The 17,168-nt window shown below is 37.5% G+C and overlaps 1 protein-coding gene across 5 annotated transcripts in view; it reads right to left on the bottom strand.

The window, feature by feature from the left end:
• Positions 1-8,907: 8,907 nt before the first annotated feature.
• ZRANB3 (zinc finger RANBP2-type containing 3) overlaps positions 8,908-17,168 on the bottom strand; it is a 261,611-nt gene continuing 253,350 nt past the window's right edge. For all 5 annotated transcript variants that reach the window (XM_060302499.1, XM_060302502.1, XM_030883073.2 and 2 more), the window contains 4 exons: positions 16,880-16,990; positions 15,415-15,817; positions 12,376-12,507; positions 8,908-10,310 (listed from right to left, as the gene is read on the bottom strand). In XM_060302499.1, the coding sequence (XP_060158482.1) occupies positions 10,212-10,310; positions 12,376-12,507; positions 15,415-15,817; positions 16,880-16,990 (745 nt within the window). In that variant the 3' untranslated portion in view covers positions 8,908-10,211. The remainder of the gene's footprint in view (positions 10,311-12,375; positions 12,508-15,414; positions 15,818-16,879; positions 16,991-17,168) is intronic.

Genomic DNA, 17,168 nt, shown 5'->3' with positions numbered 1-17,168 from the left:
AAGGAGAAATACGCCAAGACACATATTAATCAAACTGTCTAAAATTAAATACAAAGAAAGCATATTAAAAGCAGCAAGGGAAAAACAACAAATAACACATAAGGGAATCCCCATAAGGTTAACAGCTGATCTTTCAGCAGAAACTCTGAAAGCCAGAAGGGAGTGGCAGGACATATTTAAAGTGATGAAGGAGAAAAACCTGCAACCAAGACTACTCTACCCAGCAAGGATCTCATTCAGATTGATGGAGAAATTAAAACCTTTACAGACAAGCAAGAGCTGAGAGAGTTCAGCACCACCAAACCAGCTTTACAACAAATGCTAAAGGAACTTCTCTAGGTAAGAAACACAAGAGAAGGAAAAGACCTACAATAACAAACCCAAAACAATTAAAAAAATGGGAATAGGAACATACATATCGATAATTACCATAAATGTAAATGGACTAAATGCTCCCACCAAAAGACACAGATTGGCTGAATGGATACTAAAACAATACCCATATATATGCTGTCTACAAGAGACCCACTTCGGACCTAGAGACACATACAGACTGAAAGTAAGGGATTGGAAAAAGATATTACATGGAAATGGAAACCAAAAGAAAGCTGGAGTAGCAATTCTCATATCAGACAAAATAGACTTTAAAATAAAGACTATTAGAAGAGACAAAGAAGGACACTACATAATGATCAAGGGATCGATCCAAGAAGAAGATATAACAATTGTAAATATTTATGCACCCAGCATAGGGGCACCTGAATACATAACGCAAATGCTAACAGCCATAAAAGGGGAAATCGACGGTAACACATTCATAGTAGGAGACTTTAACACCCCACTTTCACCAATGGACAGATCATCCAAAATGAAAATAAATAAGGAAACACAAGCTTTAAATGATACATTAAACAAGATGGATTTAATTGATAATTATAGGACATTCCATCCAAAAACAACAGAATACACATTTTTCTCAAGTGCTCATGGAACATTCTCCAGGACAGAGCATATCCTGGATCACAAATCAAGCCTTGGTAAATTTAAGAAAATTGAAATTGTATCAAGTATCTTTTCCAACCACAACGCTATGAGACTAGATATCAATTACAGGAAAAGATCTGTAAAAAATACAAACACATGTACGGTAACAATACACTACTTAATAACGAAGTGATCACTGAAGAAATCAAAGAGGAAATAAAAAAATACCTAGAAACAAATGACAATGGAGACACGACGACCCAAAACCTATGGGATGCAGCAAAAGCAGTTCTAAGAGGGAAGTTTATAGCAATACAATCCTACCCTAAGAAACAGGAAACATCTCAAATAAACAACCTAACCTTGCACCTAAAGCAATTAGAGAAAGAACAAAAAAACCCCAAAGTTAGCAGAAGGAAAGAAATCATAAAGATCAGATCAGAAATAAATGAAAAAGAAATGAAGGAAACGACAGCAAAGATTAATAAAACTAAAAGCTGGTTCTTTGAGAAGATAAACAAAATTGATAAACCATTAGCCAGTCTCATCAAGAAAAAAAGGGAGAAGACTCAAATCAATAGAATTAGAAATGAAAAAGGAGAAGTAACAACTGACACTGCAGAAATACAAAGGATCACGAGAGATTACTACAAGCAACTCTATGCCAATAAAATGGACACCTGGAAGAAATGGACAAATTCTTAGAAATGCACAACCTGCTGAGACTGAACCAGGAAGAAATAGAAAATATGAACAGACCAATCACAAGCACTGAAATTGAAACTGAGATTAAAAATCTTCCAACAAACAAAACCCCAGGACCAGATGGCTTCACAGGCGAATTCTACCAAGCATTTAGAGAAGAGCTAACACCTATCCTTCTCAAACTCTTCCAAAATATAGCAGAGGGAGGAACACTCCCAAATTCATTCTACGAGGCCACCATCACCTTAATACCAAAACCAGACAAGGATGTCACAAAGAAAGAAAACTACAGGCCAATATCACTGATGAACATAGATGCAAAAATCCTCAACAAAATTCTAGCAAACAGGATCCAACAGCACATTAAAAGGATCATACACCATGATCAAGTGGGGTTTATTCCAGGAATGCAAGGATTCTTCAATATATGCAAATCAATAATGTGATACACCATATTAACAAATTGAAGGAGAAAAACCATATGATCATCTCAGTAGATGCAGAGAAAGCTTTCGACAAAATTCAGCACCCATTTATAACAAAAACCCTGCAGCGAGTAGGCATAGAGGGAACTTTCCTCAACATAATAAAGGCCATATATGACAAACCCACAGCCAACATTGTCCTCAGTGGTGAAAAACTGAAAGCATTTCCACTAAGATCAGGAACAAGACAAGGTTGCCCACTCTCACCACTCTTATTCAACATAGTTTTGGAAGTTTCAGCCACAGCAATCAGAGAAGAAAAGGAAATAAAAGGAATCCAAATCGGAAAAGAAGAAGTAAAGCTGTCAATGTTTGCAGATGACATGATACTATACATAGAGAATCCTAAAGGTGCTACCAGAAAACTACTAGAGCTAATCAATTAATTTGGTAAAGTTGCAGAATACAAAATTAATGCACAGAAATCTCTGGCATTCCTATATACTAATGATGAAAAATCTGAAAGTGAAATCAAGAAAACACTCCCATTTACCATTGCAACAAAAAGAATAAAATATCTAGGAATAAACTTACCTAAGGAGACAAAAGACCTGCATGCAGAAAATTATAAGACACTGATGAAAGAAATTAAAGATGATATAAATAGATGGAGAGATATACCATGTTCTTGGATTGGAAGAATCAACATTGTGAAAATGACTCTACTACCCAAAGCAATCTACACATTCAATGCAATCCCTATCAAACTACCACTGGCATTTTTCACAGAACTAGAACAAAAAATTTCACAATCTGTATGGAAACACAAAAGACCCCGAATAGCCAAAGCAGTCTTGAGAACGAAAAATGGAGCTGGAGGAATCAGGCTCCCTGACTTCAGACTATACTACAAAGCTACATTAATCAAGACAGTATGGTACTGGCACAAAAACAGAAAGATCAATGGAACAGGATAGAAAGCCCAGCGATAAACCTATGTACATATGGTCACCTTATCTTTGATAAAGGAGGCAGGAATGTACAGTGGAGGAAGGACAGCCTCTTCAATAAGTGGTGCTGGGAAAACTGGACAGGTACATATAAAAGAATGAGATTAGATCACTCCCTAACACCATACACAAAAATAAGCTCAAAATGCATTAAAGACCTAAATGTAAGGCCAGAAACTCTCAAACTCTTAGAGGAAAACATAGGCAGAACACTCTATGACATAAATCATAGTAAGAACCTTTTTGACCCACCTCCTAGAGAAATGGAAATAAAAACAAAAATAAACAAATGGGACCTAATGAAACTTCAAATCTTTTGCACAGCAAAGGAAACCATAAACAAGACCAAAAGACGACCCTCAGAATGGGAGAAAATATTTGCAAATGAAGCAACTGACAAAGGATAATTTCCAAAATTTACAAGCAGCTCATGCAGCTCAATAACAAAAAATCAAACAACCCAATCCAAAAATGGGTAGAAGACGTAAATAGACTTTTCTCCAAAGAAGACATACAGACTGCCAACAGACACATGAAAGAATGCTCAACATCATTAATCATTAGAGAAATGCATATCAAAACTACAATGAGATATCATCTCACACCAGTCAGAATGGCCATCATCAAAAAATCTAGGAACAATAAATGCTGGAGAGGGTGTGGAGAAAAGGGAACACTCTTGCATTGCTGGTGGGAATGTGAATTGGTACAGCCACTATGGAGAACAGTATGGAGGTTCCTTAAAAAACTACAAATAGAACTACCATATGACCCAGCAATCCCATACTGGGCATATACCCTGAGAAAACCATAATTCAAAAAGAGTCATGTACCAAAATGTTCATTGCAGCTCTATTTACAATAGCCCGGAGATGGAAGCAACCTAAGTGTCCATCATCGGATGAATGGATAAAGAAGATGTGGCACATATATACAATGGAATATTACTCAGCCTTAAAAAGAAACGAAATTGAGCTATTTGTAATGAGGTGGATAGATGTAGAGTCTGTCATACAGAGTGAAGTAAGTCAGAAAGAGAAAGACAAATACCGTATGCTAACACATATATATGGAATCTAAAAGAAAAAGGTTATGAAGAACCTAGGAGTAAGACAGGAATAAAGACACAGACCTACTAGAGAATGGACTTGAGGATATGGGGAGGTGGAAGAGTAAACTGTGACAAAGTGAGAGAGTGGCATGGACATATATACTCCACGAAACGTAAAACAGATAGCTAGTGGGAAGCAGGCACGTAGCACAGGGAGATCAGCTCGGTGCTTTGTGACCTAGAGGGGTGGGATAAGGAGGGTGGGAGGGACGGAGATGCAAGAGGGAAGAGATATAGGAACATATGTATAACTGATTCACTTTGTTATAAAGCAGAAACTAATACACCACTGTAAAGCAATTATACTCCAATAAAGATGTAAAAAAAAAAAAAACCCAGCAGTCTCAAAGCCATAAGTATTGTCAAAAGAAAAAAAATCAGAATAGACATAACCAAATAATACAGTGAGACTTTTTCAAGAAAATTAAAAAAAAAAGAAACAAAAGATACAGACTGGCAGAAACAAACAAACAAAAATGATCCAACTAGATACTGTTTATAAGACTCACTTTAGATCCAAAGACAGAAACAGGTTAAAAGTGAAAGGACCAAGAAAAAAAAAAGTGAAAGGACAGAAAAGGATATTCCGTGCAAACAGCAACCAAAGACAGCAGGGGCAGCTATAATAATATCAGACAAAATAGTATTATTTAAATCAAAAATGGTTACAAAAGACAATGAAGGATATTATATATTAATAAAAGATTCAATAGAACAAGAAAGTAAAATAATTATAAACTTCATTAATGTATCTAATAACAGGACATCAAAATACATAAAGCAAAAAAATGACAGAAGAAACAGTTTTAAAATAATAGTTGCAAACTTCAATATCTCATTCTCCACAATGGATAGAAAAGACAGGTAGAAGATAAGTACAAAAATAGAGGACTTACGGACGTCCCTGGTGGTGCAGTGGTTAAGAATCTGCCTGCCAATGCAGGGGACATGGGTTCGATCCCTGGTCTGGGAAGATCCCACAAGCTGTGGAACAACTAAGCCTGTGTGCCACAACTACTGAGCCTGTGCTCTAGAGCCCAGGCACCACAGCTACTGAGCCCACGCACCACAACTGCTGAAACCTGCGTGCCCTAGAGCCTGTGCGCTGCAACTACTGAGCCCATACGCCTCAACTACTGAAGCCCACGCACCCTAGAGCTTGCATGCCACAACTACTGAGCCCACATGCCTCAACTACTGAAGCCTGTGCACTCTAGGGCCTGCACGCCACAACTACTGAGCCCGCATGCTGCAACTACTGAAGCCCATGCAGCTAGAGCCTGTGCTTCACAATAAGAGAAGCCACTGCAGTGAGAAGCCTGTGCACCACAATGAAGAGTAGCCCCTGCTTGCCACAACTAGAGAAAGACCGCGTGCAGCAACAAAGACGCAATGCAGCCAAAAAAAAAAAAAAAAAAGACAAAGACTTGTTTTGTCAGGAGAAAGAAAACAATACAATAAACCAACTAGATCAAACATAAATATACAGAACATTCTACCCCAAAATAACAGAATATACATACTTCTCAGGGGCATATGGGACATTCTCCAGGGTAGATCGTATGTATACTAGGCTATAAATCGTCTTAATAGATTTTTTAAAAATTTATTTATTTTCAGTATCTGCAAATCAATCAGTGTGATACACCACATTAACAAACTGAACAATAAAAACCATATGATCATCTCAGTAGATGCAGAAAAAGCTTTTGAGAAAATTCAGTGGAATGGGATAGGAAGCTCAGAAATAAACCCAGACACCTATGGTCAATGAGTCCGTGACAAAGGAGGTAAGAATATATAATGGAGAAAAGACAGTCTCTTCAATAAGTGGTGCTGGGAAAACTGGACAGCTACATGTAAAAGAATGAAGTTAGAACACTCCCTAACACCATACACAAAAATAAACTCCAAATGGATTAAAGACTTAAATGTAAGACCAGACACTATAAAACTTTCAGAGGAAAACATAGGACAAACACTCTTTGACATAAACCACAGCAAGATCTTTTTTGACCCATCTCCTAGAGTAACAGAAATTAAAACAAAAATAAACAAATGGGACTTAATTAAACTTAAAAGCTTTTGCACAGCAAAGGAAACCATAAAGAAAACGAAAAGACAACCCATAGAATGGGAGAAAATATTTTCAAACAAAGCAAACTACAAAGGGATTAATCTCCAAAATATACAAAGAGCTCAAATACCTCAATACCAAAAACAAAACCCCCCCAAAAAACAACCCAATCCCCAAATGGGCAGAAGACCTAAATACACATTTCTCCAAAGAAGATATACAGATTGCCAACAAACACATGAAAGGATGCTCAACATCACTAATCATTAGAGAAATGCAAATCAAAACTACAATGAGGCATCACCTCACACCAGTCAGAATGGCCATCATCAAAAGGTCTACAAACAATAAATGCTGGAGAGTGTGTGGAGAAAAGGCAACCCTCTTCCACTGTTGGTGGGAATGTAAATGGTACAGCCACTATGGAGAACAGGATGGAGGTTCCTTAAAAAACTAAAAATAGAGTTACCATATGACCCAGCAATCCCACTACTGGGCATATATCTGGAGAAAACCATAATTAAACAGATACATGCACCCCAATGTTTATTGCAGCACTATATCCAATAGCCAAGACATGGAAACAAACTAAATGTCCACTGACAGAGAAATGGATAAAGAAAATGTGCTACATTTTTACAATGGAATATTACTCAGCCACAAAAGGGAACAAAATAATGCCATTTGCAACAACATGGATGGACCTAGAGATTATCATACTAAATGAAGTAAGTCAGACAGAGAAAGACAAATATCATATAATATCACTCATATGTGGAATCTAATTTTAAAAATGATACAAATGAACTTATTTACAAAACAGACTTACAGATATTGAAAACAAATTTATGGTTACCAAAGGGGAAACGTGGTGGGGAGTGATGAATCAGGAGCTTGGGATTAACATACACACACTACTTACTCTACATAAGATAGATAACCAACAAGGACCCTAGTATATGGCACAGGGAATTCTACTCAATATTCTGTGATAACCTATATAAGCAAAGAATCTGAAAAAGAATGAATATACATATATGTATAACTGAATCCCTCTGCTGAACATCTGAAGCTGTACATCTGAAACTAACACAAAATTGTAAATCAACTATAATTCAATAAAATAAAAAAAAAACCCCATGCACCTATGGTCAATTAATCCATGACAAACAAGACAAGAATATACAATGGAGAAAACACAGTCTTTTCAATAAGTGGTGCTGGGAAAACTGGACAGCAACATGTAAAAGAATGAAATTAGAACATTCTCTAACACCACACACAAAAATAAACTCAAAATGGATCAAAGACCTAAATGTAAGGCCGGACACTATAAAACTCTTAGAGGAAAACATAGGCAGATCACTTTTTTACATAAATCGCAGCAATATCTTTTTTGATCCACTTCCTAGAGTAATAAAAATAAACAAATAGGACCTAATTAAACTCAAAATCTTTTGCAAAGCAAAGGAAACCATAAATAAAAAGACAAGACAACCCTCAGAATGGGAGAAAATATTTGCAAATGAAACAACCAACAGGGGATTAATCTCCAAAATATACAAACAGCTCATGCAGCTCAATATCTAAAAAACAAACAACCCGATCCAAAAAATGGGCAGAAGAGTGATACCTCCACATTTGTTCTTCTTTCTCAAGACTGATTTGGCTATTTGGGGTCATTTATGGTTCCATACAAATTTTACGATTTTTTTCTACTTGAAAACGCCATGGGAATTTTGATAGGGATTGCATTGAATCTGTAGATTACTTCGGGTGGTATGGATATTTTAACAATATTTATTTGTCTGATCCATGAATGTGGAATTTTTTCCATTTGTTGGTGTCTTCTTCATTTTCTTTCGCCAAAGACTTGTAGTTTCAGTGTACAAATCTTTCACCTTCTTGGTTAAATATATTCCTAACTACTTTAATTTTTTTGATGCTCTTATAGCATTTTTAACTGGTTGGAATTTTGAAATCTGGCAAACAGAGAAACCATCTTCATGGGTCATTCCATCTCAAACCATCATACAGTTCCTACATCTAAGAATTTTCTCCCTAGAATTACCACTTTAGTTTGATCTAAAGAGCAAGCTCCACTCAAATCTGACCTACTTAGACCAAAGTCTCACTTGCAGACACCTCATGCTGGAGGAAAAGCAGTGTGCTGGCTTCTCAGCTCTCAGCTGTGAGGAATCCTAGGTTACCCTGGTAATGAGGCAGAAAACTGCAAAAAGCCTGACCAGCAAAGCAGAAAGGAGGCCAAAGAAAGACCAACTAATTTATAAAATGAACGATACTATTGGATCTCATACAATGAAATACTGTAAACTTAATAAAAACTCCGTAAGGTTCATGATTGTATAATATTTATAAAAATAAGTCCTCTATGTTGTAAAATACTAGCTACTAATTAAAACTAAAGAGTGCTCAAACTGATGTGGTTTACATCCAAACAGTATTTACAAACAGGACTTTTGTGAATGTAGTTCTTCCTTGGCCCTGTATTTTGTGGAGTTCTGACACTTTGCTCTCATGATTCTGACGTACTGCAGGATTATGCCTTGGTTTTCTTTTACCATCACTCTTTTATTTTTGAATATCAATCAGTCACATTTTAATATTACCCTTGCACTTTAACATATATCTCCATCTGATCATGTTTCAGTATAAAGTGTTTTATCATCATCATTCCTTTTAAAAGAGGTTCCAGGAATACACTTTTAATAAAACAGGATTTTAAGAACAAAAAATGGTAACCAGGAGACAAAGGGTGCTTTGACAGTATGCCTAGATTTATGCATTAAAACAAACTAATTAAAAAATGAAGTTTAAGTGGCATTTTGTTTTCAGTTTTTAAACATTTTTAACAATTACTTTAGCCAGAACCCCTGAATTTGTCCACAAACACCATGGGTCCAATTAGCTTATCTTCAAAAGCATCTTTTCAATAGACAATTGGCTAAGAAATAAAACAAAGAAGACAACATTCAAAATGTGTACCCCAGTCCCATTTTGGAGGCATTTAGTGAACAAGAGTCTCTATTGCATACTAAGCAGGCAGGTCACAATTGGCCCAGAATCCTAAATAATGATGATTTGCCTCTGAAATTTCCCTTATGGTTTTACAATGTTCCATTTAGACACACAGCAGTCCAGAACCAATACTAATCCAGCAGCGTTTTTCAAGTAATCGAGAGTATATTTTTCAAAAACAATCTATGCATAATACTGTAATTAGGGTACAAAGGAATTGAAAGCTTAACAAAACCTTACCGAAACGAGAGTCTGCACAAAATCAAGATCATAGAAATATTTAGTATTGTATCTCATTTTCTGTTAAAACTTTCAAAAGCTACTGAACACAAAAAGCTTTAAACATGAAAAGGGAAGTCGAAGTCTTGATTTTTGTTCTGAAAATTTTCATTCTTAAAATATTACACGAGAGCTTCCCTGGTGGCGCAGTGGTTAAGAATCTGCCTGCCAACGCAGGGGACACGGGTTCGAGCCCTGGTCCGCGAAGATCCCACATGCCGCGGAGCAACTAAACTCATGCGCCACAACTACTGAGCCTGTGCTCTAGAGCCTGCAAGCCACAACTACTGAGCCTGTGAGCCACAACTACTGAGCCCGTGAGCCACAACTACAGGAGCCCGCATGCCTAGAGCCCGTGCTCCGCAGCAAGAGAAGCCACCACAATGAGAAGCCTGCGCACCGCAACGAAGAGTAGCCTCCGCTCGCCACAACTAGAGAAAGCCTGCTTGCATTAACAAAGACCCAACGCAGTCAAGAAAATAAAATAAATTTATAAAAAAAAATTACACTAACATGAAAAATAATTTATGTTGAATTCTCCACATACGAACCATAATCTTCTATTCAAAAATGTTGATACTTCATTTCTTTACTAAATATCTTGTGATGTCTGATCCATGCTTTGATGCTAGAGATCGTCTTCTCACCTGACTTCTTTCCTTGGCTTGTCTTGCAGTTCTCTAAGAGTTAAAAAAAAAAAAATGCATGTGTACACACGTTAAAAAAAAAAGTACCGGCTACAGAAACTCAAAAACTCTTTGTATTCTGTTAAAAAAATATACATTATCAACACACTCATTTACCAGTGCTTTGCAATGAGGGGGTTACTAAGCCACAAGCAGAGGACTCCAGTAGCTCTGAGGTCGTAGGTTCACTTAGGACCAGATGCTGAGGAGAAAATGCACAGCTTTGGGGGCTGTCTTGCTACCCAGTGAGATGGTAAATACCTCATTTGTGGACTAGGGGAGGCCATGATTCCCCTCACCCACATGGCAATTTCCCAGACTGTAGTGTGTGCAGGGCCCACCCACCTCCTGTTCTCTGGGCTCTGAAGCCTTTCCCAACCCAACAGCCAAGCCAATGCAAAAAACCAAAACGAGATAGAACAGAACTGGATTCTTCTGCTGCTCCCACAAATAAAGTTTTTCATAAGACTCTGAAAAAGTGATTACAGAGGGTGCAACATTCTCTTTTGCTATATCTTCATTTTCTTATAGGTCTTGAATGTGCTAATAATTTGCACAGCTGAGAAATCAGATGACTTTTTTTCCCCAGCTGAAGTCCATGTACATGTGAAGTGATCCAGGTGGAAGGGGTAAGGAGAGAACAAAGGTTAAAACTAAAAATAAATAAAAAGCCCTGCTTATGAGATGATCCCGTTTATGTAAATATTATGTTTGTGGAGAAATTGAGGAATCTGAAATATTAAAAGGAGGCTAAGGAAGTGCTCATATGATATGAACACTGGCAAAGGAGCTGAACAGTTCTCAAAAGTGTAGGACTTCCCTGGTGGTCCAGTGGTTAAGACTCCACGCTTCCAACGCAGGGTGCATGGGTTTGCTCCCTGGTCGGGGAACTAAGATCCCATATAGCGCATGGCACGGCCAAAAAATGAAAGAAAAAAAAAGGTGTAAATACAATTGATTAGCATTTTTACAAACATCAGGGTCTTTTGTAAACACAATAATTCTTCTCTCACCGCATCGGCAATAACAAGTGCAGTTAAACGGGCACTCCCGTTCAGTGCCGGGGGGGGGGAAGGAGCGTATATGAGCGTAGTCCTTTGGAAAACAGCTTGGAGAAAATTTATCTCCTACAGTCTCAAAAATATCTAAACACTTGACTCAGTGATTTTTACATCTGAGAATCTAAAGGAACAACCTCAAAATGTAAAAAATTATATACAGAAAAACACGGTTGGCAGCATTGTGTATATGCACCAAAAAATGTAAACAACTTCAATGTTCATCAGTATGAGAATGGCTGAATAAACCAAAGTAGAAACGTATTCAACAGGACAATAGCAGCCATTTCAGATGATAAACACTGAATGCTTATCATGGGAATGGGAAAATGCTTAAATGTTGCCATAATTAAAAAAAAAAGTTGGATACAAAGTTGCATATTGAATGTGTGCTTCTTTCTAAGATTATATCTCAAGAGGCAGATCCTATGACCTTTTGCTGAACTGCCTGTTAAAAATTCATCCTAGTTGACAGACAATATTATGTCATTCTCTTCTTCTCCTCTTAAGCAATAGGTAATTGCTCCAAGATGTACCAAGGTTAACAGGTTTCACATTTAGGTCAGCAGTGTAATGTTTGCATGTTGAACTGAGTTGGTCCTAGAGATAATTTATTAATGTTCTCAGATATTTCAGGACATATTTAGCTGCAGATGCAAACATATGTCACTGTCCCCATTTACTAAACTTCTAGTTTGAGGATCTGGATCTTTTCAAGACTATGCAATATGTAAGTTGTATTCATTTTCTTCTAGGTGGTGGTGAAAATTTCCTGGTCCTAGAATGAATAGAAAGGGAAGCAGTTTGTTTTTCATCTGTGACTGAGAACTTGCATAGGCCCCAAGAGAAAACTCAAGTGTTAAGTGATGAAAAGAATAAAATAAATCTCGGATCCCAGACTAGGGATATAGATTCACACACGTAATCTTCCACACCTGTATGCACAATTTTCAATTTGATATCTCAAGATGGAGTCAAATGTGTCTGCGAGCTTCACTGACCTCTTTGTGACAGATTGTGCAGAGGGTCTGCAGGTTGTCCAGGGAGCACTGTCCTCCTCCACCAGACACTGGCTTGATGTGGTCCACCTGCCAGAAATGCCCTTCCCCTGGGTTTCTTATCATTTCATTAAGCTGTAATAAGAACACAAGATCAGCAATTTTCAACATACACTGTGGGAACTGTTGGGTTTGCATTGTGCAATCATGTTCACACAGCAGAATCACAGGGAAAAATACATTAGGATGGTTTAGCTTTTTTTTTTTTATAGCTTTTATTGTGAGTAGGAAAAACCCTCTAGGTTAGCAATTTGAAAGCAATAAAAAATATGTTTCTGAAAAAGGTTTTTTCCCCCCCTTACCTAACCCATTTTGAAAAAATTACAAGCAAGTATAAAATACCAAGCCTTCTGACAGACTGGGAAAAATCAATTGCTTCTGCACCTTTGAGCTAGTTTATATAGTCACTAAAACAAAACTGAGAAAAAAAAAAAAAGAACAGATTAGAAATGAAAAACTTCTGAATATTACTGACTCGTCTTTTAATTGTTGACCTAAATGCATTTGTTAGTATACCAATGACAGTTTAATATTAACAGATATCACCCAGAACTTTTATGCTATTACCTGGGAACCTCCTAAGTTACATGGACTGGAATCAAATTTCTAGAACAAATCTCTGTTGCTTGCATATTTGGAATAAAAAAGATGTTCATTTAAAGCAGCCACTATTTAGGCCAGTCCATATATGCATACTTCATATTTAACGAATAATAACCTACATTCAAACGGGATGTATTTTAGCATTTTATCTGAGGTAGTAAAACCAGCTCACAACATAGCAGTGTAGAGTTGTTTAAATATCACAAAGACGAGTGTGAAGACGATATTATAATATCTTCCTTGTTCCTTGGTCTTGAACAAGGAAGATATTATAATCGACTTCAAGGCTGCTGGCCATGGGAATCTGTGACATAGCTCTAAAGTGCTTTAGGAAAGTTGTCAGGCCCATGGATGGCTCAGGGACCTTAGCAGCAGTGTCTGGCCCAAGAGCAGCCCCAGGAAGCAGCAAATTGGAGCAGTAACCTTTGTCCACCTTAACTCTGTTACAGATGGACTGACTGTCTCTTCTACACTGAACTTCCCAAATTCTGTTAGAAGATATATAATGATTTTTATTTTTGAGGTTGGCATTGTGGGAGGAGACTTCATGTGGCAGTCTTGTGCATCAAGCAAATGGCATATTCTTAGGAAAAAAAATCCATTTTGGTTCTGTCTTTTGTAACCGATTCTTCTGTGCCGAGCAGTCTCCATTCTGACAGATCCTGTGATCCAGAAGGTGCTTCTTTATTCTTCCCAGCAATTCGGAATCACTTGGGGCCAGTCTTCAACATCCTAAACTCACCTCCAGAAAGAATCACTCCCTCTCCCACTGGTCATTCCATCTGGGCCCTGCGGTGCTCCTGATTCTCTGAGCGCTTCTCTTTTAGATGTGTACTGTGTAACTTCTGCATTCTTGGACAGACTGCTTTCAAGATGTTCTTGAGTCATTTCATTGTGTGTCTTCCGGAAGCCTCCACATGGAGGCAGCAGCAAGCAACTGGAGTCTGGCTGACACCTCCGGGATGGGTGTGACGTGACCCTCACCAGTTAGACCAAAGGATCTTTCAGGAACTCTGGATAACATTAGGGGAAGAGTGCATTTCCCTAACAAAGTCATGCTAATTCATCTTTGCAGAAATGCTTATTAATTCTGTCATGATTCAGCAATACTAGGTAAATAAAAATATAAGATTTGACTCCCTGGCTGGAACTTACCCAATATTTTAGCAGACGGAGAGTGATTTTTTTCAAAACTAAGCTTACTACAAAATTACACATTTTGCTCTAGTTTGAAATTTAGTACTTATCAGATCACAACACTGGAAATCCAACTGAGTTTTGGGAGTCAAATTAAATACTGAGAATAGTGTGCTAAGAATACTATTTTTGTCATGAATTACATTTTACAATGGGATAAACATATATAAGTTTTCTTCTCATTGTAACGACTACATTTTGGGGGTTATCTGTTTACCCCTTGTCATTCAATATTAACACCATGAAAAGTGGAACAAGCATACCATAAGTGCCTCTCAATGCAATGTACCATCTGTTAAGGTCTCTTCCCAAAATAATCTAGTCAGAATCTAATTAAACCTCTAGATCTTATAACCATTATTCAGGAAATCAGGGGGGATAGAGAAACATGTCAGACAACATCATGAGGATACAGGGAGACAAATCCAGAATGTGCGAAATTCTAAAGGCAAATGTAACAATTTATAGTGTAAAAAAGGGATGGGGTGATATTACAGATTATATGGAACGTAAAAGGTGTAATGACCAAATGCAATGTGTGGGTGATATTTTGATCCTAATTTGAAGAAAGCAATTGTAAAAAGACATTTCTGAGAGAACATGGGAAACCAAACACGGACTTACTATAACTGCGGAATTATAATTGTGTTGGGTGTGATAATGGATATTGGGATATTTAAAAGAGAGACAGACCTATGATGAAGAAACCATAATGGAAAAGAATATTAAAAAAAGAATGTATATATATGTATAACTGAGTCATTTTTCTGTACAGTAGTAATTAACACAACATTGTAAATCAACTATACTTCAATTAAAAGAATAAATAAATAAATAAATAATAAAAGAGAGAAAGAAAAAGGGGGGGAGGGAGAAAGAAAGTCTTTATCTGTGAGACATACATAATGAAAGTATTTAAGGGTGAAATGAAACGCTGTCTGGAATTTGGTTTAAAATAATTCCAGGAGAGAGAAAGAATTGAGGTGAGGGACAGATGAAGATGAATGGCAAAATGTTGATAACTGTTAAAGTTTGGTGATGGGTATGTGGGTCCATCATTCTCTCTACTTTTGTATATGTATTTGAAAATCCCCATATTAAAAAGTTTAAAAAAAGAAAGTGAGTCAGTATTCATCACTCAGTGCAATGTTGCCTTCTATCAGTCACATGATTATAATTTACCTGTTCTAATGGGAGCTTTGAGGTCCAGGTAAGATCCAGAAGATTCTTCCTCTGACTTTTAGGGGCATCTCTCAGACGTAAAAAAAGTTCTTGTGCATTCAGATTACATAGCTGACACACGCCATGTTCAATTTCAAATACTTTGGCCCGCAGGTAACTGTTATTAGATCGAATCCAAAACTCCTCCTGACATTTCAGAGAGCAAAACCGTGAATCCCAAGCATTTGCTTTATGCTCTTGCTTACTGTGGCAAGTGGGTTGCTGACAGCGAAGGCAAAGTGGATTTCCTTCATTATCCACAGCTTGCAAATAGCCTTTGGATGTAGAAGGTTTCACAGTGAGATCAGCTTGGGCTGTGCTGGGATTTAGAAATGGGACACAAGCTCCATCTTCAAAAAATTCTCTAGAATGAGCAAAATATTGATTAGGTAACTAATGAAGGCTTACTCTATTCAAAGTAATTTTTACTTCATTTAAAGGTCTTCAAAGTTTCTATGCTGATAAACAGTAAATATGGGGCCCACAGATTTTGTGATTCAGTGTGGAAATGAAATAGCTATAGTCGGCACACTCTACTCCACGGCAAGTAAAAGAAGGAATGTTGTGTTCAAAAAAATAAATTTGCAAAAAAATATGCTGCCTCTCTTGGGAACTTAGATGTCTTCAAGTTACACACTCAGACTCTCGAGAAGGAAAATGAGAAGTTAGAAAATGCTTCTTTAGGCTGGGAAAGGACAGGGTGATGGAAAACCTCAGCTAAAGTTAGTGGCTACCCTGCTCTCTAGATGTGTCAGGTCACACACCCCATTAGGACCGAGAGGCCGTTACCAAGGCTTCCAGGAACACTCTCTTCCGGCCTCTGCTGGCCTTCAGGAAAAAGATCATTCATATCCATTAAGTGACAGAGCCAGGGAGTTAACAGTGCTGATAGGAATTAGAACAGGAGACTTGCTAAATACGCACCTCCTATGGGTAAACTCTGAGTCGACAGAATTAAAATTAGAGATGAAACATGGTAGGACATAAACTCCATTTGTTAGAATAAAAGGAAAAGGTACATTACTCAGTTTTGTTGAAAAGTCCTACATGGGAATTACAATAGCTGCTTTGCTCATTTTCCATGGCTGGCTGTTAGAGTGTTAAAAGAAAACTTTTTATGATAGTAAGAACTCAAGACTGGGGGGCAGAGCCCAGATTTGACCTCAGCTCTGCTAGCATCTAGTGGCCTGGGGCAGGTCACTTGACCCACCTGCAGGATCCTTCTTTACCTCTAATTTCTAAGATGAGGGCATCAGGAGCCTCACAGGGTTGCTAGGAGGACAGAAGAGCTATTACATTGTAAAAGCTTTTTGTAACCTGTAAAGTAGCCACACAAAGGTAAAGTATTATTACAAAAATGAAAGCATAAATTTAAAGGAATAGTCTTAGTACTACTATGCCCGACAAGTAAAAAAAAACCCCTTACTTTGTAGAAGGGACCCCTGGCCTGGACCCCCTTGTGATCAGACGGACATGGCCCCCATCATTGTTCACCTTGTCCACCGAGGCTACAGCAACATCTTCTTTGGTTATGTATCTAAAACAAATACATGTGAAGTAGATTTCCTCTCTCCTATAAGAGTTTCTCTATTTCATGTTCACATTTCTCCTTGTGAAAGCAATAGGAGAAAAAGAAATATATGAGTCTATTCGTTGTGCTAATACTTAAATTAGGGAATGGAATTTTTTCCCTCTACATTGGTCTCCACATGTAG

Source organism: Globicephala melas, chromosome 7, assembly GCF_963455315.2.
Source record: "Globicephala melas chromosome 7, mGloMel1.2, whole genome shotgun sequence".
Taxonomy (NCBI): domain Eukaryota; kingdom Metazoa; phylum Chordata; class Mammalia; order Artiodactyla; family Delphinidae; genus Globicephala; species Globicephala melas.
Note: the sequence above shows the minus strand (reverse complement) of the source record. Positions and strands in the feature narration are given on the sequence as shown.